The following is a 23,983-nucleotide window of genomic DNA, read 5'->3' as shown; positions in this document are numbered from 1 at the left end:
TTTTCTATCAGAAAATATATTTTCTATTCTCCACTTTAAAAATTACATTATTAATATTATTATTATTATATTAGATTGGATATTTTAATTGTTTTATGATGATTGATAAGGAAATGTAAATAGCAGTGCAAATTCACTTGACTTGTAAATTTGACTTAATAATATATAAAAAAATCTGTTTTGTGTTAATGTGACATGTTTCTGTCCAACATTACATGCTCCCTGCATACTGCCACTATAAATAAAAGTTATTTTTTAAAGAACTTGACATGTGGCACTTTAATTGGTTTGCAAAACTTGATGTAGTCCTCTGGTCTAAAAGGTTTGCCCACCACTGTGTTAGACTGACAGACTAACAAACTCTTTACAAATTATTCACTGAGACAAACTGTGTACTTGATTATTTCAACACTTAACCAATTATTTATCTAACACAGTCAATAATTAATTGAACATTTTGAGGAAAAAAAAATATTTTTAAATCTGTTTCTTTAAAGGTATAATAAAATAACCAATATCCAGAAATTGATGTCCTGAATGACAGTGTTGCAGTTTGGACAATTTTTTGACATTTTATTCTCTCAAAAGTATTTTTTGATGCATTAAAGTTGTTTTTGTACACATTAAAGTGTACAGTAAAGTACACTGTTAAACATGCTGGGTTCCCCATAATTGCTTCATGTTGTTCCAACACAAATCAATTAAGTTAACTTAATCATTTTTACAAACTTAAGTGGATTGAACAAATTAATTAAGTTGTCCCAAAAAGTGTAAGAATTGTGTTGTTTCAGCTGATTTTAAATTTGTAGTTTAAACAAGCAGCAGAAGTCATTTTGTTTAGTGTACTTGTATTTAATGTGTTTTCTTTGTATATCGAACTATACACGTGTGAATTGGTTTATAATAATTCAGTGGTTCACAATTAATTTAGCCTAAAACATACTCTAATACATGCCAGCACACACAAGACGCATCAGCTATGATTAAAATTATATACCGGTTTGTTTAAATAAATAAAAATATTAAATATTAACATTTAAAATGAGTTCTATTTTAAACTTGCAAGGAAATTTAGGCATCATGATGTATAATATTCAGTTAATGACACCTAAATCTTGTTTATAAATGAATCTTATCATTGTGTAATCTAATCCTCACTTAATTTATATATAATAATATATAATTTATATTACATTGAGCTGACTGATAAATTATAAACGCTATCTGTCAGATTCATCGAGTTAGGCTTGCGTTTTTCAAAATGATTGAACCCAGTGTTTCTTTTACACATCCCACGAGAGTTTCCACCTGGCCTTGTGTGTGTGTCTGTGTTTACGTCTGTTTGCCTGTGTTTTATTAATCAGACTTGGACAGAACATGAATCCACTGAACCAAAGGCATACCTAGCATTCTGCGTGAGGATCGGAGGGCTCGTGGCTATGGATACCAACCAAACAGACCATAATTTACACAATGACCTGTTCTTCTCATATCTAGAGCCACAGATTCAATCAGTGCCAGCGCTGCAACGGCGTCTGCCAGGCCTGTGGGTGTTCGGTGGCTCAGCTATCGAGGGTGTTGACTTCATGTAATGTTTCCATTGCGTCTCCCTCGGTCATTTGTATCTTTTTCTTCCTCAGCTATTGAAACGAAAACAGACAGAATAAAGCCGGATCACCCTTGGACTGCAATTCTGACTCATAAACCCCATGAAACTTTGGCCTGAGCTCTTTTCCCTTGCGCTGTACGCTTCAGTCAAGTTTGCTGGCTTGGGTTTGGCAGCGAGACGTAATTCCTTAAGGAGTTCATGTTTCTTGTGGCTGATAGCTGGTGCAGGTCTCTCCTGACCTAAATGTGCACATGGGGCTATGTTTAAGTCTTGGAGACGTTTTCTAGTAAAAGACCCTTTTGGCAAGCCGGCTTTTCTTGCTTGGCTGGTCTGCTCTGGTCTTTTCGATTGGCTTTCTTGATAAAGTCCAGTATCGATCTTGTTGTTCCTAGTGTGAATCTAATGGATTGTGGTTGCTTTGAGCGGCAGTAAAAGTGTGTTATAGTGCTGTTTTTCCACCAGTATCTTGTTTCTGAGAGACTTTCAGCTTCGAGATTTGCACAGATGGATGGTGCTTTAGAGTGTGTTGTTTTTTTTGTTTATTGTTGGCTTCTTTTTGCCCCTGTAAAAATCAGTAAATAGCCATGTTCGAACTGGGGGAAATTACAAAAATGTATTTTTTCACAGACGTACATTGTGATTTTAATCCCATCCAAATGTGCTATATCTGTCTTTTTCTTCAATGACTAATGTAAAAATTCCAGGGCAATTCCAACATTTCCTTAAGAGTTTCATGTAATTTTGAATACTCCACATGTCTTAGTTTGATTTCTGTTTAGTTCCATTATGACTTAAGTCAGATTAAGGTAATCAAAAATACTGTTTACGTGGTAGACTCTTAATCCGAGTATTGTTTTAATCATATTAAAATTGGAGCGTTGGTGTCCATGTACATGCACTCAAGACGACTCAAGCCCCAACCCTAGAAAAAAGGAGTTCACTGATATCAATGACAGCCTTTCCACAGGTTAGTAGTAGTAAGCTTATGTAATGTTAATTGTATAATACAAATCTTGCAATTATCCTAACAAACAAATGATCAAAAGAAATATATTAATGCAATTATCTAAAATCATATCATATCATATCTAAAATATGAATTAATGTACACTTTAAACTTTAATTATATTGTTCAATTAAATGATAATTTCTTTTTGTCAATTAAGTTTTTCTAGAGTCATCCACTATAATTTGTGGCTCAATAGTATTGGTTCAGGCACCGTTTTGGCACTGGTATGGCACTGGCCATTTAAAAGTTTCGATTTACCGCCAGTATTGAAATAATCCCAATCGATACCCAACCCTAATCAGCTGTCCCATTACAAATCTAATCCTGTTCGAATGGGAATGTCTGAGATTGCCGAAAGAACAACACAGGCTCATCAGGTATATGTGCCCAGGGCTACATTTCTGAGAACAGAGAAATTTGTGCCTTTGGGTAGGGTTGCATGGTTTATCGATACTATTGTAGTATCACGATACTGTGACTCAAAAATACTGGCAGTGCCACCTGTAATTTGTAAACGATAGTTAATTTAATTTAATTTGGTTTTGGTTATTTTTTTTGTCAGTTATCTACAAAATAAACAAAAGGAATGAATAAAGTTTAGGTCATGCGATGTGCAAATCATACTTTTTGGCCCTAGGGTGAATTATGTATTACATTCAAGTAGGCCTATTATAACATAAAGTATAGTATTTCTGACAATTTTCATTATCATTTGAGTTATGAATTACAGGATCGCTACACTACTTAATATCGTGATACTTCACCAGGAGTAGTATCAGAAGATTAATGGTATTGAGACAACCCTACCTTAGGGTATATAAAGGTTGCATTTTGTGTGTAAAAACAGGGTGGTACTGCTGACTGCTTACTGTTGTATGCATAGCTTTTCTGGTGTGACTGGGTAGCTTACCACGAGCGGCCACCAAGGATGGTTCTAGAAACCTGGTAAAATGAAACCCCCCAAAAAAACAGTGTGATACAGTGGTAAAAGCACACGGCTATGATTGCTTTTCTCTTCTAGTTTGCTTTTAAAAACACAATTGGTTGGGTTTATGGAGAGGGATGTGGGTCAGTCAATATCAAGCTGATGTAATATGCATTACAAGCCAACCTGCCTCTTTCAATGAAACAAAAGGAGGTTGAAACAGCCAGAAACATACACAGTGGCCTCTTGTGAGAAATAGAAAACGTGCCCCAGTAACATATTTGAGATTGTCAGAAATTTGGCCTCCAGTGGATTTGTGAAAACAAAAACTGCAAGAAGACATAGTTTAAGGGTACATATTTTTTTCGGTTCTCAAAAATGTAACCTTGGGCTCATATTTCCAATGAGCCTGGGTTGTTTTATTGTATGTTTTTTTGCTCAACGTACTACCTTACAATTTCTAGCACAACGATATTTAGGATTCTGCGCACCAATAATGGATGTAAATGTGTTTGCCACCCTGTGAAGACATAAAAATGAAAACAGCTACAATCACATCCCAGTCACATAAATTGTTAAAACTGTTACTGTAATATTAGTTTAAGAGTATTTAAATTTCTGCATTCAGTTACATAATGTAAAAAGTATGTAAGTTAAAATGTATATATTCTAGTAGGTTTATTGTAAGCAGTTCTAATAACCTTCTTGTTAAATGTATCTGTTTTTTTTCTTTCTTTTTTTTTTTTTAGAACTTTTATAAAATGTTTAAACACTAAATGACCAAATGCAATTCACGCATCTTGAACACATGGTCTTGTTCAAGACCCACATGTAAAACACAAACTCCTATGTTTGTAATAAAGACAAAAATGTTAGTCCTATCTCAATCCATACATGAAATGACAGACATTGGCTGAAATGAACTAAGTAGTCCCAAATAGTGCTTGTGACTGGTTTGAGAAATTGTCCCGAATGGTGCATTCAATTTGGAACTGGGATTACTGAGCGCTCCAGGAATAGTGCCAAGGGCTCAGTGATGCCCATCATTTGAGTGGTTGAACAAAGGGTCAAGGTTTGTTGTGAGTAGTGTAGATGAGTATTAGCACGTTACTGCACTCCATCCAGTCATAAAGAGCAAACGCTTAGTCATGGAAGGACAAAGTAGACCTTTATTAAGAGTGTCATATTGTTATGGTGCCAGTGAGTGTAATGTTGCATTTGTTCTCAATAGGGCACTTGACTTTCCCTGTCTGTATAATAACTGTAGTGCTGCATTTCATTTTTGGTCTCAGGGTGAAGATGGTGTTGCATTGAAAATACACAGTTCAAGTAGGCTATTTAGCATGAGGCCCAACTTAACTTTGCATGTTGAATATCTGTTCACAATATTTTGGTTTGTAAAATAGTGATTTCTATTGTCTCATGATTCTCAGCATACGTACATCTAAACTACATAATATGCTGTTCAGTGTACGAATTATACATTGATAGGATTGTCAAATTTTCTGTTTTAGTTTGGTAATACATGCTTCAGTGAACCAAATTTATGAATGCATTTACATTGCATCTAATTTAATATTAAAATGTATGTTTCCAGTGTAGGACAGCAGAGTGGCGCAGTGGGTAGCCCAATTGCCTCACAGCGTGAAGTTCGCTGGTTTGAGCCTCGGCTGGGTCAGTGGCCATTTCTGTGTGGAGTTTGCATGTTCTCCCCTTGTTGGCGTGGGTTTCCTCCGGGTGCTCCGCTTTCCCCCACAGTCCAAAAACATTCGGTACAGTTGAATTTAATAAGCTAAAATAGCCATACTGTATGTGAGTGTGTGAATGAGTGTGTATGGGTGTTTCCCAGTGATGGGTTGCAGCTGGAAGGGTATCCGCTGCATAAAACATGCTGGATAAGTTGGCGGTTCATTCCGCTGTGACGACCCCAGATTAATAAAGAGACTAAGGCAAAAAGAAAATGAATGAATTAATATTTCCAGTGTTTTGAAGGATATTTAGTGTCTACTTTAGAGGTTACTGTAGGTCAAACTATACAAATTATGTGTCTAAATGTTCTTTTTTTTAAAGCTACATGCAGATATAAACACCTTTATTACAAGAAACGTGTTTTGTGAATACTCAAGATGTCTATTGGTGCTCTAAAACTGCCAGTTTCAGACTGTCAAATGATTTTTTTTCCCACCATTGATTGGCACAATTGATACATCACAGTGGTATGAACCATTGGTCCCCCATACATCTTGTTTTGATGTCCTCCAGGGGGATCAAGCGTTATTTTAGGGGGGATGCTGACTCGAAATAAAAAAGACTTGACTTTTCATTACATTCTTAAGGGATCTCTTGAATGAAGGATTCAGTGAAATACATTTTTAAACACTCACACCTACTCTCCTAACAGTGTAGTTGATACGACCTTTATTTAAATGCTTGTTACATTTAAAACTTGATGTATTCGGTGTTGATGTTGATCACTATAGTAGACATCAGTTTTTATGTTCAAACTACAAACTCTTCCATTATTTCTGTCATAATTAGATTTTATGTTGTGCATAGAAATAGGAATTCTTAATCCTTTTCATGATATTCTCTGTGATAAAAAGTTAATTTATTGTTGATATTTTATCTACTGTACAATTTTAAGTAAGTCTACATCAGACTGCACATTTAAATGATATTTTTGTCTATAAAGTAAAATGTATAAATTGTATTTAATTTAATTCACACTTAAAAGAAGGAGAGATTTACAGCATTACAGCTGCTGAGCTGTAATGTTTCTGCTGCAGAGCTCAAATTCATGTTCTGATCACTTTGGTCACGCCTAATAGCCTACAAGACCATCTGAGGATGTGGTTAGTTAGACTGCTGTAATTAGATATGCAATGGTATTGCCCTCTTCGTCATATATATTAGAAAACTGATATATTTAATGCTTATAGGGTACCTTGATTGATTGTAATATATATATATATATATTACATTTATCATTTTATATATAAACAATTATAACAAATTAACAAATTACCCTAACCCTAACAAATTATAACAAATCATGAATATACTTTTACATTATTTATTGTAAATATACATTAGCACACATTTTTCTTTAGCATCAAATTAGCATAATAGGTTGATTTCTCATTGATCACATGACACTTAAGTCTTTAGTACTGACTGATGAAATGTGGATAAATTTAGGTAGCACTATTATTTTAAGGTACAATTCTTGCTAATAATAAACCATTAACTTTGACTTTTGCACTAAAATAATTCTAATTTGCTGCTTATTAATAGTTATTAAGGCATAAGTTATGTTTAAGCATTAAGTAGTTAAGAAAAGGGATGTAGACTAAGATAGATGCAAAATATGTACTAATAAATATAATGTAAAGTACTAATAAATTACTAATAAACTCAAAAATCTTTATAATATGCAGATAATAATATACTAGCTAATATTCTAGTTACTTAAACTAAATTGTTACTAGTGCTGGGCGATTAATTGACATTCAGAACACATAACCAATCAAAATTTTCCAGGTCAATTTTTCAATTTCTACTGCATGTAGAGCAATGTGATCACACTCTGTTACTGGTTTACACTTCTACAGTGAACGCTCGGGTATGGTCCTTAGCGTGGTCGACGCTAATGCGCACCTCTAAAAAAGTTAATTACACATTGTGACTACGCATACTGCAAACTCTGTGATTGGTCAACTTGATAGAGGTGACGAGCGTGGGCTATGCGAAGAGCAGTGGGTGAGCAACGAGCCTGTTGGAGTGACTGTTTACAAGTGTGGAGTCCCGTAGAGGAGCTTTTGTTTAGTGTTTACCTTATAATTAAAGTTGTTGCACGTCTGTTCGTTCCCAACTCTGAATGAGTGAGTTTAAGCCACTTGTGCATTAAGGTAGCATTCAGAAGAAAAAAAAAACACCCACAAAGAAACTCAACACAGAGGTACATAAAACCTGCTGCCAGCTAGCGTTTCCAAAGTGTCATTGCAGACTGCAGAGCAACACAAAGAGCATGTAGAAGTATGAAGCCACTTTGCAGCCACATCTGATGTCTAGTCAAGTAGGACGATGCACCATTCTTGAGCCTTACTTTGTACTACACTGATCATGACTGGAAGCTATGCCAGAGAAGTCTTGGGATGGCAAATTTTCCATTGCAATAAAATTATTATTTACATATAAATATTTGTTTACAGAAGTTGTAAGAAATGCATTGTTTAAAATATAATTAAGAGATACTTTTTATTTTCTACTTTTAATATGAAAAACAATGAAAATAATTTATTTTGTTTCCAAAAGTGCAAGTTATTTATTTATTTACTTTTTTATAAGAAAAAAAGTGACTGTTGGTGTGTTTTAATTTTAGTTGTTCAACGCTGATGTTCAATGAATACATCCTCATACATCATCCTTCAATTATTTTAAATTATTTAAATTATTTAATTAAGTGCACACAGCATCCCATATCATCTGATAATTGTAGGAAATAATCCCAAAAGGCAATTGACTGTGTAAAGCCACATTAAACAAAACCAAAATAGGATGAATATGCCGAAATCAGTCGCTAATCTGCCAGAGTCAGCTGAGGTGAAGTGACGCGACCAGCGAGACATAGCTGTCAATCAAGTGGCCACGCCCTTAATTATGCAAACTTAATATTACCTAATATAAAGAAAACTGATGAGTTATAAAAAAATTCACCCCTCTCACAGTTGTCATGAAGGGTAATATTAGCTTTATGAACCAAAATCTTTCATTGTACCAGGCTGTAAACAGCTTTTTTCTGCTGTAAAGTTGACCATTCTAACAATGAGCTCAATTAAACTTTGCTCTATTATGGAGCCAGGACTAGCGGAATTTTGATGAGTTGCAGTTTCAGTTACTTCCGTAATGGACTCCTGAGGGAGAGCGGGAGGTTGCTGCTTGCTTTTAATATGTGAGCATATTCACTGTACAAAACCTGTCAGTGAACTATGAGGGCAAAAATAAATAAATAAATAATCAAACAAAATAATTGTTCAGTAATCGTAATCAACTTAAAATGTTCAAGTAATCAAGATTTTGATTTTAGGCCAAATCGCCCAGCTCTAAATGTTACTACATTTTGTAACACATGGAAAACAGTTACTTTAAATGGAAATAATAAATCACAACATTACTGTTTAACTGCAATTTTCATCCAAAAAAAAGAGTTTTAGTTAATATGTGAAAAAAAAAGTTGTGTAATCTTGCCTGCTCGCTTCTAAACGTCCTTTGTAAGTGCGTAATGCTTGTCTTTATACACAATAAAACGTTGATTTGCGTTTTTACACAGCTACCCATAATGTTCCTTTAAATCCTGGAATCTACAGGATGTTGTTGGTCATAACAATGGACTAACAAGGGAAAAGACCAGGATAAAAAAAGCTCTGAAAAGTCTCGACTTGACGCGTCCGTCTCTCACTGGTCCATAGTGGGAAGTCCAATTTTGGTGTACCAATGTCCAAACATAGCTGCAAGAAAACGAGAGAGTGACCGCAGCGGGAAATCATTTATCACATGAGAGTTGCAGAACTACTACTTTCATGGCCACAGGTTCTTGATCAGTGCACCACAGCTGTCCAAATGCTCATTATTGCTCTGCCTCAGCATGCCTTGTGTTCGCTGGAGAAGGAGGTACAGGAACACTATAAATGCTTTAAACACAAATCATCTCAAAACATATAGCAGGATATCAGCATGCTGATTAGAATTGGCTAGGGTTTCAATCTGACACGATCAGTATAGATATTTGTTGTTTTTGTCTTTATATGTTTGTCCCTTTTTTGTGTTTTGTTGCTAGATTTGTATCGGAATAGATTTTTCTATTTTTATTTCTCAATGGTAGAGCAAAATACTGCTCTTTTAGAGTGTCTGATATTGTCTGATATGGGTCTGTATTTGGGATGCTCATTTCGGTTAATTTTGCCAACCGATAACCGCCGCTCGTTAAGAAAATATTAACAGTTAACTGGTCAGATTAATCTTAAATTATTATTTAATAAATATTTCTTTGAAGTTTCTGCTTTGTTTCTGACACATTAAATATTGCATTTTAAAATATATACAGTGTTTCCAACAGCATGGGGAAAAAAAAATAATAATAAAATAAATAGTCCTGCCCTAGACATTTTTCACTTAAATGACAAATTTAGATTACAAAACAAAAAAAAAAACACTGACCGACTTTTTTAAGGACCAGTATATACGCTATTCTCTCCTATCATGTTTTTTCTTCCATCAAATAAAAATAGCAGGTTACCTCAAATCAATGGATCCGTGGAAAATATGCATTTAATTAATGTTCCGCTGTTATTCTTATATCACAAACCTCTGTCAACAATTTTAATAGAAGTCATTATCTAAATTATGTCTTAAGGGACAGAACTTGTGTGCTTTTTTTTCCTCTCTCATTCGCGGTTAATGTGCACGTGCTGCGTGTGATGAAAGACAATGACAAGGCTCATGTGTTGACTTTTTGTAAAGTATAGGCTACTATAGCATAATTTAGTTGATTACATATGATACTGCATTCATTTGCATACATGTTTTTTAAGCCAATCGTTAGTTATCATTATGCAAAAATCAAGAAAATCTTTGGATTTGAAGAACTTTTAATAACTGTAATTTTCCAAATAGTAAAAAAGGGTGGTTTGTTGATTATACAGTTAATCATCACAACTGAAACCTATTAGTTGTGTTTATGAGTGGTGTTGGAGTGCGCTTTTATGGCCGGCTTGTTTCCAAAGCATACAGTAGCACATTTCATACAGTTTTGCTTTGTTGCGTCTTTCTCCAATTGTAAAAATAAACAATAGTGTTTATGACGCCGATCCTGGACAGAGGCAATCAGCATCAGCGCTGGTTTGGCATCAACTCGACTGTAAAACTGACCAGCAATAGTCTCCTTTCCTTTTGCTTCTCTGGCAAAATATTAGGCACCTGTGGTAGCACCATCCCACAAGTTAACAAATATGTGTTTCACATTTATGCAACCAATTAAAAAAATAAAAAGTTAAACTGATACCATTAATCGGTTAAAAACTGACCCTTTCGGATAACGATGAATCTTGTATTATGAGCTTCCCTAGTCTTTATTTGATATATTCATATCTGAAAAAGTTTCTTACCAAGTCAACATTTACAGTTCAAATCACCATTTGTGTTTATTGGCCTATGTATTGGTTATCGGCTCCAAAAAACATTCTATAAAATTCTAAAAGTTATCGAAACAACCAAAATAACCATATCAGTGCATACCTATTACCTACTTTTCTTTAACCTCACAACAAATGTACATTTATGGTTTATTCTTAATAAAATATGTTAATACATTCAGTTAAAACAATATATTAGTAATACAGAAATGCTTTTTCTAAATTTTTGAAGACCCCAGCCATGTTGATGATGATCAGATGTTGTTGGAAAGCATTTTATTTTCAGAGAGCTGTCATGAAAGTAGAGGGATTTGCTTTCAAATTGTAGCCTTAAGCTCTGCGTTTCTCATTAATTGCCATTGAAGGGCTTCTTTAAAGACACCACAGCTTATTTTTGGGTACATTTGGGAGTGTGTTGGGGAGGGAGTGTTTGTGCTGGTAGCTGTGGCTGTTTGGACACACATCTGTTTGCTACCGGCTGAAACAGAGAGCTTGAGTGCATTGTGATTAGCTTTGTTTCCATCCACCTATTTTTATGGGCATTTTGGAATATTGCATAAAAAAAACGCTTACAGAAATGCCAAGATGCAGATAAATTTTGGATAAAAACATGCGCACAGCTGAGTAAGATAAACATTTTATTTGAAAAGAAACAATGCGTATGAATTTAAATGGAAACACATATACAGTATAAATTATAAAAAATGTGCACAGCAAAAAAGTCATGAGATTTTGTTTTAAGAGATCATTTCATAACAAAAATGGGTGTGATAGGACAGCATTAATGGACAAACCAGTCAACTCACCACATTGAAAAATATCTGAAATGTTGTTTTGATCATTCTAAAATGCCTTAGCCAAAGTCTGTCATCAAAGTGATTTGGTACTATTACCCTCCAGAGCTTTGTCTCGTACCTTCAAAAGCCACTGTGTGTTCTTTGTGTGTTATCATTGTCTACCAAAGTCATTTATTTATTATATAAGATTGTTAAAAAGTTCAAACTCATTCAAGGGAAGGAGGCAGGAAACCAGCAAATGTTCAGTATTTTAATAAATAAAAAACTGAAACCAAAACAAAAGCGCCAGACGTGGTCCTCTCTCATCTTCCTCTATCATCATTCCTCCATTTATATTTCCGCTCGAGACAGGTGGCGCCCGCAGGTGATGCTCATCAGTGCTCACATCACTGGCCTGGTTCCGTTCTGATGGCTCCTAGCCACGCCCTGCTTATGACAATGATAATAGGCCTCTCCTACCATGGTTGTTTCTAGAAGGGATACAGCTGCGGCTGGAAGTTAAGGAGAATTATTTATATCATTTATTAAATTACCCATTAATTGTTTTTTTTTAACATCTACACCTACCTCAACCCTAAACCAAACCCTTACAGTAATGTAAAAGAATGTTGTACAGTGTCACAATCATTTTGCTATATTGATGTGAATATCCACAGCTGTATCCCAGCTAGACATATTACCCCCTACCATAGCAAATTCCTTTTTTTTTTTGGATATTTGGTGCCGAGTGACAATTTTGTTCTCGTTGACTCATTGGATGAAACATTTGCTTTATTCGCAAATATTTTATGCGATTTTTCAGTTTTGTGCACAAGTTTATTTTGCATCTTGGGATGGAAACGTAGCTAATGGCAAAGTCTGTTGTTTTTGTTCACCAAATGCACTGAATCTGCTTAATTTAATGAGCAAATTTAATAAAGATACAAAGTTTCCTAGAATCAGATAGGGAGGAGGGCATTGGGAAACAGGAGCTAGAGCATATCATTGCATGCTTCCCAGTATTTTACATTTTGGTTTCTTTTTTTAAAAGGCAGAAATAAATAGACAGCAGGTCAGTGGGCTGCTTGGAGGAAACAGGATTGGTTGACACCCTGTTGTTTACTGTCATGCATCAAAATATTTTAGGAGATTTCCCTCAGGAGCTTGTCATGCTTGCAGCACTCTTAGTTCCTCAGTGGTTTGGTTTTGGAAATGATATCATCCACACACTGACAGTGAAGCGTGGTCGAGGGCTCTCCCCGTCCTTCTGCTGCGGTTGCTAGGAAACTGCTTGTCAAGGGTCCGTTGCTGGTATGTTAAGTTGTGTACCCATTAGCAGTCTTATTTAGCTATGGCATACCGTCTTGTCTGAGGAGATTTTGTCTAATATTTGTTAAGTTAATTAGTTAGTTGAATTACATTTTAATCAAAATCATTTTTGAAGGGTTAGTTCACTCCAAAATTCAAATTCTGTCATCAATTACTCACTGTCATGTCATTTCTAAACCCGTAAGACCTGACCTGTTATTTGAATCTCTTCATAGGACGTGTGTTCACCCAAATCTCTCACTTTCATAAGCATCCATAAAGAGATCAAAAAGTGTTCTTATTCACTTTAAATTATTGATTAGTGAAAACCTCAGAAGAATCTTAGGAGTTCTTGTTTGATGAGCTTTTGTTTGTCACGTTGATGATCAAAGTTTATGGGTCCTATCATACACCCAGCGCAATAAGGTACCAATCATGTGTATCACGATTTGTAGCTATTTTAAGACCAGCACAACCCTAATTTCTTAGTGTTTTGCGTCACGTTGTTTAAATAACAAAACCATTTGTGCCACTTTGTGGACTCATGGGTGTGCCGGTCTAAAAAGGAGGTGTGGTGAGGCGCAATGTTGGCGCGTTTCTATCTTGAGGAACTGAAATAGACTGTGCCACTGACCAACTTAAAGCTAATCTAAAGTCCAGCACAGAGAGCGTTAGTTGTGCGCCTCTGCGAGTCTAAATATGTACACATTGCTTAATACACACAGGATGTACAGCAATACACAAATATTTTTACAAATGAAAGAGAATTAAAGGTTTAAAATGTTACAAAAATTATTATTTTCTAGATAAATATAATAACCACTACCTATGCCTTTTTCAGTTTACTCATGAAAGTATGCTTTTGTATAATGTTATTAATATTAGCAGTATTATTTATTATATGCATATTTATATTTGTTTTAATAAAAACAAGTTTAGATTTGCCCACCTGTCGAGTGTTTAAGACGTAAGCATCATCATATGGGGCATAAGAATAGGACGTGTGTTTGAATATAAATCATTTTTTTTGACCACACTTTGTTATTATTGTTCATTTATTTGTTTGCTGGAAATTAGAACTGAATTTAGAAGTAGTTTTGAAACAGATCTTTGTGCTTAACAAATGAAATTAAATATGTAGTCTAATGGATGTCTTTAGTGGAGTGCGTATAACACTATTTCCTTACTCCACAAAAGTAAAGGAGTAAAGAATAAAACTAAAGGGAAAGTAAAGAGGCTGAATGGAGAAGGCTCAATTTTTATCCTCTGATTCGTTTATTGCACGTTATGCTCAAAACACACTCATAACTCATCAAGATAATAAGTACAACCCTTTTAGACCATGTACATCGGCGCAAACCATATTTTTCCATCCTTAAAACAGCAAAAGTTGATTTGGACATGTCCTTTTGCCCCCTTGCGCTTTAGACTTTGCGCCTAGATCCTTAAAATAGAGCCCTTAATGTGAATAAATGTCACATCAAATAAAAAATGTTTTTTTGGGAAATTTTAAAACCACTCAGTTGACACATGGACTTATTTTTTTATCTATTGATTGAATGTGTAAGCTTCAGAGTTTTTTACGAATACATTTTCAAAGGAGGGACAGAAATCTCAGTCATTCGTTCATTCATTTTCTTTTTGGCTTAATTCTTTTAATCTCAGTGATCTTCTTTTTTAATTTGGAACACCCTGATGAATTCTCTTTTTAGCCCGAATTACCCCTTAATGAAATAAAAATGCAGTTCACTAGGCTAAAAGCTGCTTTCTGTTTCTCTAGCTAGCCATAAGTTTTCCCATCATGTTGGCACACTTGAGTGTTGGTAATGCCTCCAAGTTTTTACAGCTCCAGTGTTGCATGGTTACAGTGTGATTATGGGATTCCCGATGTTTGGCTTTGCCCCTTGAGGTGTGCCCAGTGATGGGATTCCTCTGGAATTTTAGGATCATGACTCATAAATGAATCACAGACCTGTGATTTAAAATCATTCTCATTCTCTCTGTTTCTCCAGGCTTTGGATCAGGACCGAACTGCTTTACAGAAGGTCAAGAAATCTGTCAAAGCAATCTACAACTCGGGTCAAGGTGAGTTTTGATCCAGTAATCCAGTGCAACAGTAATGTTGTGGATATATTACAATAAGATTCCAAATTTCCATAGAGAAGGTTTTTAGGCATATTAGGCATATTTAGGCATATTAGGTGCATCTCTTAATGCTTAAAAAGTGGAAAAGACGCATGGACATTTTATCAGCTCAGTTCAGTGCTGCGTGAGAATAAGCTTATACTTTTCCCTTGACCAATCAAATACACATCCAGTAGACAGTTAGTTTTACTTTACTGTCTTTTTTAGATGACAAATATGAGAGGCTGTTTGATCAGGGCTCGATTATGTCTAATGTTTACTCTCAGGCCTCTCTTGTGGATCTGGAATAGACAAAGACATTGACATAGGCAGGGCTGGAGATTGAGAAGTGAGTGATGTGTGGATAGATAAGGCCAGGGCAATATAGCAAAAAACAAAACAAAAACATATCTTTGTATTTTTGTTGTTTTAATGCTTCCCAATCCTGTCCAATAAAATAATCTTTAAATTGATAGACATGAAAATAATAACATGCAAAAGATATAGCCCTTTTTACAGTAATTTGCTATCATGCTACCTGCTTTAATTTCATAATACAATTCTGAATACAACATATTACTGTGGATTTTACAGTTAAATCTTGTAGATTACAGGATTTTTTTACAGTGTAGGGATTTAAACCATGTATGCTATTCTACTGTGTTTGTGCAAAAAGATTTAAATCAAATTAAGTTCTAATGTTACAATTTAAAAACCAAATCAATGCTTTTCTGTTGCTGTTAAAGCAGATGTTAATATTCACCTTCAACTTTGATAGCACATTACTAGTCATTTTGCTGTTACTGATGTCATAAAAAAATTGAATGGGAATATTGCATGCAACAATTCAATGTTTTCCAGTTATGATGAAAAAGTATTGTATAAAAAAATACACGTTTGACTTAATATCGACTTACATATTACAATACAGTAATATTTTACACTGCTCACAAGTATCGGTATTGTTAAATGGCAATGAAACCCCTCCTGTCACAAAATGTGGTGAAAATCCTACATGATGGTAATAGTTTGATTAAGGTGTTTACATGTTTACATTTGGAGAGCAGCATTAACAGCAAATCTTTCAGTCCATAATATTGTAGTGATATTAACATACTGTCAATTTAGTAACAAAATAATTTTGACCAAGGTATGTATTTAAAAACTGAAAGAGTATTGCTAACGATAAGTACTAACTTTGCCATCTGAAAAAAATAAACAAAGCACATTGATCGCACACTTACCAAATCTGTAGAGACAGGACCATTGACACGAACTGGAACTTTTTTAAAAGAAGACGAGTGGCAAATCCAGATTTCACCATGTCCAGACGCAAAAAGCTCTCTCGGGTAAAAAGAAAATTCCTAACAAACTTATTTTTGTCACGTGTAAGGGACCACTGTAATCCACATGTGCGTCCATCTGCGCTCTCATAGCTGGGAAATGAAAACAAAAACTCTGTTGAGGCACATTTATGAAAACAACACATGTCTCCAAACAATTCTTCTTCTTCCACTTGGTTTAATGGCGGTTGGCAACATAGCGTGGCATCTCTCTGCCGCCTGAACATTGTAACAGGTTAAAACATTCTTTGAAGCTATCATGTTTATTCACAATAGAGTGCGCTGATTGGTTCGAACCAAGTCTTTCTCATGAATTAATGCTGAAAGTTCAAAGACGTCATATTGTACCCGCCAATACAGACATCCTGTCTCCATGCTAAAGTTTACACATTAATCTAATTGCTCTGACATAGCTTCAAATTTTCTTTCACATTGGAGAAACGAATTTGCTCGAAATAACGCAAAAACAACCAATTTTCACCTTTTAGCAAAATATATGTGTCCTAATAGTGTTTTTAGCTGCGTGGGACACATATATGACTGCCAACAGCTCACAAAATGTGTTTTGGTGTTGCGTGACTCTTTAAAGACCTGCTATATATATATATATATATATATATATATATATATATATATATATATATATATATATATATATATATATATATATATATGTATGTATGTGTGTGTGTGTGTTTGTATGTATTTAGAACTATGATTATTTTATTGGCAAAAATAGTAATAATAATACATTATAAATTGTATTGTTACAACAATAATGATAATAAAGAAAAGTGATTATTTGGTAAATAGACCAAAGCTGAAAAATTACATATTACATATTTTAGAAAAACTTTCGAAGCCTTGCCAACAGTCTGGAAGACTATAAAATAGCTTTTTACTTAAATTGCAATTTTAATGAGGACACTTTCAGCGCTGGCATTTTGTGGTCAAATGTAACGATTTGTATTTGTATCTTAAACAAATTAGATTTGTAAAATGAAGTAAGGGTCCAATTACAAAAATACACTGTTTTACCAGCATTAATGCTGTTTGCATTAACACAGACAACATTTTTTTCACAACAGAAGTGTCCAAAAAGATAAAAAATAAGGAATGTTTTTCTCTTAAAAATAGTGCTAACTATAAAATTGCCATCATCATTTTTTCACATATAGGTATAGACAGGGCTTGACATTAACTTTTTTGATCACCAGGCTCTGTGGTTAGTAGTTTTTCAACATTATTAGCCACTCACCATTTTCACTAGCCACAGTTTTGCTGTTAAGAAAATATATATTTATATGCATACATTTGACTTTGGCATGCTAAAATTAGATTTTGTAATATGTCCGCATGCCTCATCATTCATTTCACTTATGTGTGTTGTGTATGACCTTGCTCAATGAGCAAGAGCAAATGGTTTGTGGTTTACATAGTGTCACATTGCAATTAATTCTTGTTTCACAAGATTCAACACTAAGGATTTACCTCTTTCCACACCAAAAATAAACAGATAAATAAAAAATTTCTTTGCCACAATGTTAAAATAATTAAAAATTTTCAAAACATGCTAAATAAAGCATATATACATAGACTTTTTATTCAACAAAACGTTTCTTAAAAAAAAAAAGAAGACATTTTTAAAAATAATTATTGTCATGTATCTAGAACTCATAAAAGTCTGTCCTGACTAAAGGTCCCAGATCACTAGTTCACTATACAGAAATGGGAAGTTAATCTCCTATTAAGGCAATGCTATTGTAAAAGATGATAATTAAACCATTAATAAAAAATAACTAAAAAAAGCAGATGAAAAACACACTGTGTGTGGAAATGAAAGAATGATTACGTGCACATGGTTACCGTTAGCCCTATTAATAATCTGTTCAAAGAATGATTAAAACGAAAGTGGCAACGTCTGCTGCTTACACAAACACGTTTTTTAAAAGAATCTCAAACTCTTGAAAGCAAGCATCGCATTTTGTTTAGTCTATTTCAAAGGGAACCAATCACATCAGTTGCATTTCCAGGCACGGTTGCTTCATGCAAGGAAACAGGAGCGTGCAAGCAGTTAAACACTCACGCATCACATCAGCTGTGTGGGCAACACCTAAACCCTCGTCAGTGAGTGAGAGTCTCTTGTGCGTCATCTTCTCTCGTTCTGTAAATACCTGCTTTCTTTTGCTTACGCGAACAGTTGTTTTTGTCAGTCGTGCTGCTTCTTGATGGGCATCCTTATCCTAATCGAACTTTGCTTTTAAGAAAACTCCAATTTAAAAATTATTTTCAACCGCCAAAGTGGCTAGTGGGTGTGGTTGTCTAACCTGCCACAGCTGTAATCTACCCGCATTTGGCAGGTTGGGGGGTGTTAATGTCAAGCCCTGAGTATAGATATTAAAAACTAAAACAAATAAATATACTAGCACTGGCATTGTTATCAACCAATAGTCAGAATCTGGTTATCAAACCACTTTTTCTTTAAAAACTGTATCAGAGCATGTCCACCCACTACATGATCTGACTAGGACAGCATGTGGTGAGTCCGTATGGCGTGCGGAATGGGTCAATAACTTGACGCTGCAACGTGCACTCGTCTCACTGAACGTCTCACTGAACGTCTCACTGACGTCTTAAAAAATATTTTTTTTTGCTATTAAATCCATGCAATTTAAGACGCAGACGTGACGTAGACGTCACGTTGACGTCACGTAGACGTCACGTAAATCACGTGTGGCAGTGAAGTGTCAAGCCAGACGTTACGCGTGATTCACGTGTAGCAGTGAAGTTATTTATTTATTTTTTTGCTAACACGTATCATAACACGCTGCTCACACGGCTCAGTGCAGTGTGTGAGGCAGTGCACAATTTTCTTGCCCTTCATACATTCCTCTCAATGGACGTGACATCAACGTCTGACTTGTTACATGACGTCTGCGTCTACCTTTTTTTTAAAATATATATATTTGAGCAGTTTTTAGTGCGTCTGTCTGCTTTTTGCCGGCTAACTTATACAATATACAATAATTATGTGCAAATTATATATAAATATGTTAATATATAATGATATTTGTTTTCAAGATAGCATTAAAACGTATAAAAAATGTATAACAAAAATAACAAATGTCTCCGGAGGTAAAGTTTAGGTTGTTTATTAATATATTCATGTTGTTTAGTTTTGTAAAATCCTTTTTTAATTTGTTTTACATTTAAGTCTTATTGTGTTTTAATTTTTTACATGTTTAATGTAGCCTACAGCATATCAGTGATGACCAACTCATCGACCACTATCGACTGTTAGATCTGATACTTTTGCTGTAAAATATTAGAAAAATAGAAAATTACATTAACCATTATTGTGTTGTTTTTAAAGCACCTTTCTTCTTTATTTTACGTTTAAAACAATATTATGATTCTTTGACAAATAAAAAAAACATAACATAATTTATTTTTCATTTGTTTCCTTTCTTTTTTGAAAGAAAATTAATATTTTTATTCAGCAATAATGTTACATTGATAGTATTTATATTTTGAATAATAATTTGCCAGGATTCAATCAATCAATCCTGTAAAAATATCATAGAAAAACATTTAACAGCACAACTTTGACAATACACTGAAGGATCATGCGACATAATAGTGTCAAAAAAATTTACTTTGCATCTTATAAATAAATAAGTATATTAAAATAGAAAAGCGTTATTTTAAATTGTCATATTATTTCCTAATATTACCCAAACCCTGAACCATTCATAATAATAACCAAAACAGTGATGTTTAATCTTAAAACGTTGAATAGCCTAATGTTATTTGAAATAATTTAAAAAAATTAAAATTTGCTTTAAATGTTACATCTAAACTAAAAACTAAAATCGCCAGTAGGTGGCAGAATGTCACTATTACAGTTTTTCTTAATTGTTTACACACAATTACTTGTATATTTCGGCATACACTTTCCATCCCCAAGCAGAAAAAAAATCTTTAATAGGATTAAGGAATGGAGAATATGGAAGGAGATAAACAACTAAAAACATGGGTGGACAGTGAACCAGTTATGAACCAGATGAGCTCTGATTTCTAAATTGCAATTCTGTGTGACAGGTGTTTACTCATGTCATGAGTTAGTATACAAAGTAGGACAACTGACTTTACAATTGTGAATGACAGTGTGTTCCTTGTAAAAACAAGAGATTTTCTGCATGAAATTTGTGCCAAATGCAGAGAATTGTGTGTTGTGTTTTGAAAAAAAAGTGTGTTTTAAACCTGCAGTTTGAGTGTAAAGCAGGAATTGTGCTTGTAGTTTAGCTGCATTGGTTCAGGGGGTTAGTACATCAGTCACATGTTGTAGTCATTGTGTCTGAAGTACAAGTAATTGTGTGTAAAAAAAACTGTAAGTGAGTCAATGTTCATTTACAGTTTTTTTTTTTTTTTTGATTGCTCAAGCACAATTTTGAAATGAAGGCTCATTTTGTCAAAACACTACACACAATTTCCACACACACACACACAAACAGCAGAACACATCAGAACTTTTGCAAAATCAAACACTTCATCCAAAACTTTACAACACTATAACAAAACACAATTTTAACACTGTACAGAACACACACGCCTCATTCAAGATGAATCTGTTTGCTTCATTTACACACTGCTGATCTCAATCTTAAACACTTGTATAATTTCTACCTGACTAATACTGATATAATCTGGGTTTGATTTGTTTCAGAGGTATTGCTATAAAGTACATGAACATACTGTATTCACCAAACAGTGATAGACTGAAAGCTAAATATTGCCCTATCCTAATAAAAACCATACAACAAATGTAAAGTGTTTTATTCAGCTTTCTGGTGATGTGTACATTTCAATATATAAAAAAAATCCCATGCCCTGTCTCCTGTTTACCAATCTTCCTCCCTTCCGTGCTTCCTCTTCCATACTGCAACATTGCCGTCCATATTTATTGAAGATTATTTATTTATAACTCCTGTTAAACATATTTATTGAAGACTAATATTTACAGCTATACTACTGTTAACAAATGTATTGTAGATAAATATAATAGCCTAGTTTATACCTAATACCCAGTTACAGTTTTTCATGATTGCTAACACACTAAAATTAAACTTTTCCTACAATTAGCAAAACCGTACAATTATGGAGCAAAACACAAGGCTAGATCTGCACAACTGTAGGCACATAGCTTCATACTTTTTGCAAAACATTACACACAGTCATTTGCAAATCACTAAACACACTTGGATGCTTTTGACACAGACATTTTTCATAATGGAAATTCCTTGAAATTTCAAAGCAAAGGCTTTCATATGAGCACACATATGAACTATAGGTCAAACACAGCCATCAGGTGTGCACACACAGCTGCTGCAAACTGTAGACACACACCAATCAGCTGTAACCACAATAAAAGAAGCAATATAGGAATAACCATATATGGCATACCAAAATGTTTAAATCATTTGTATAAATATTTACCATTTGAAATAAAAAACTATAAATAAGAAAGGTAAAAAGCACTTAATTGCAAATGAAACATAACTGTGGATAAGTGAAAACACTGATAGAGAATGAATAGGTATAATAAAGCAGAAATGAGAGCAATCTGCTGCAAACCCTTGAAGCAGACGTGACGCAGACGTCACGTTAAAGCAGCGGAACAGTAATGGGGCAGACGCAGACGACACGTTCGGCACACGCAGACGTCACGTTCGGCAGATGAAGACGTCACGTTCAGCAGACGCAGACGTCACGTTCAGTGAGACGAGTGAACGTTGCAGCGTCAAGTTATTGACCCATTCCGCACGCCATAAGTCCGCAGTGCTGATCAGCTGACTTCTCTCTGACCTCCAGTATTCCTCAGAGAGCAGATCTCTTCAGTCCCCATCACGACTCAGCAAATACCGGCACGGATGTCACCTTTTGGGGTTTAAGAAGGGAGTGACAGCAGCTCCAGCTGAATGACACTCTTCTTTCTGCTAACCAATGTCTTCCTGAAGCTTTGAAGGTCTTGAACTGCTATCCTGCTGTGTGAGTTCAAGAGGCCTCTGTGTGTGTCACGATTCTGCCTAATCAGATGTGACTGTATAGTAAGCACTTTAATCAGCTCCAGATGATTAATACCTGAGCTCTTGACGCTCTGCATGAGGCTTTTCTTCACTGCTCATGTCATTTTATTTTGTTTACAGTTCTCTTTAGACCTGTCTGACATCTCTGATCTGTCTGTGACATTGTGGGATCTTCTTATCTTCTTCGCAGACATCAGTGGATCATTTTTACCTCTCATATAATTCAAAATTCTCAAAGTTTGTTCTTCTTGATCATATGTTTTTTTTTTTTTATGTAGTGTTAGTCTTTATGTCAGTGTTGTGGTAATGAAAAGATTATGAAACATTCCCATTCCAGCACTGGTTAGTTCTCAACACAGTTTAACAAAACGTTGCCAGATTGGGAGTTTTCAAGTTTTCAATAGTTTAAAAGTTTACTGAAGTGTTTATATAAGCCGTTTCTTTTGTTGCGTAAAGGAGCTGTATCAACCAGTTGCACTCACTTACTGTAAATGTGAATGAATTACATTTGTGTCCGACCAGGGTCTCGTTTACACTGATACGTTTTCATTTTAAAAGGCATAAGTTTTGCTATAGTATGGTTGCACCTTTCATTCACACTACCCTGGAGTTTTCCAGCCCGAAAATTGAGCTTTTTAAAAAGCTGAAGCGGCAGATTTGGTTTTAAAACGCTGCTGCTCCGTGTTAAGCCTGATTTATACTCTCACCTGGCGCCATGTTGTAGACCTCCGCTGACTGCGCGCGCACCTCACAAAACCGATGAGGCTTTTTTACTTGAAAATGACAGGGGGCGGTCAAAACTAACTGACCGTAAAATCACATGGATAAACAGAGAAGTGGGAAGTTTCTAGAACTACATCGTATCATTAATATTAATGAAGATTTTTAAACTAATTATTTTTAGTAATTGTTTTAATGATTCATTTATTCGTTTATTTATTTTCTTTTCAGCTTAGTGCCTTTATTAATCTTGGGTTGCCAAAGCGGAATAAACCGCCAACTTATCCAGCATATGTTTTATGCAGCGAATGCTCTTCCAGCTGCAACCCATCACTGGGAAACACCCATACACTCTCATTCACACACATACACTACGGACAATTTAGCTTACCCAATTCACCTGTACCACATGTCTTTGGACTGTGGGGGAAACCGGAGCACCAGGAGGAAACCCACGCGAACGCAGGAAGAACATGCAAACTCCACACAGAAACGCCAACTCATCCAGCCGGAGCTCAAACCGGCAACCTTCTTGCTGTGAGGCAATCTTGCTACCCACTGCGATGCATGGTGTCATGTAGGGCTGCACAACATATTTCAAAATTATTATTATCACAATAATAGTATATGGAATGTACGTATCACAGACATTTGATAAATGACATTTATTTTATGCATTGGTTGTTTATCAAAATTTGACCACTCAGATGGGTCCTTAGTGTCTTAATTCTTACCTCTCCAGTAGTTGTTGTTACTCTATTGGCTGAAGCGGTTCAATGAGCTAAATCCAGAGCTCAAAATGAATAAAGAGAGGAAAATGACAACAGCCAATCACAGTCAGAAATCTGCTGAGGTTTTCACTCATTTATAGTGTTTTACAGACTAAATGTTTG

At 34.9% G+C, this 23,983-nt stretch overlaps 1 protein-coding gene across 7 annotated transcripts in view; it reads left to right on the top strand.

Annotated features, from left to right (window-relative positions):
- Positions 1-23,983, top strand: part of asap1a (ArfGAP with SH3 domain, ankyrin repeat and PH domain 1a) — a 91,943-nt gene that overhangs the window by 17,862 nt on the left and 50,098 nt on the right. For all 7 annotated transcript variants that reach the window (XR_012384822.1, XR_012384819.1, XM_005163478.5 and 4 more), the window contains 1 exon segment: positions 14,830-14,902. Coding sequence is in view for 5 of the 7 variants with exons in the window: in XM_005163478.5 (XP_005163535.1) it covers positions 14,830-14,902 (73 nt within the window). In the remaining 2 variants the exon portion in view is untranslated.

Source organism: Danio rerio, chromosome 2, assembly GCF_049306965.1.
Source record: "Danio rerio strain Tuebingen ecotype United States chromosome 2, GRCz12tu, whole genome shotgun sequence".
In the NCBI taxonomy this organism is placed as follows: Eukaryota; Metazoa; Chordata; class Actinopteri; order Cypriniformes; family Danionidae; genus Danio; species Danio rerio.
This window is presented reverse-complemented; position numbering and strand designations above follow the sequence as displayed.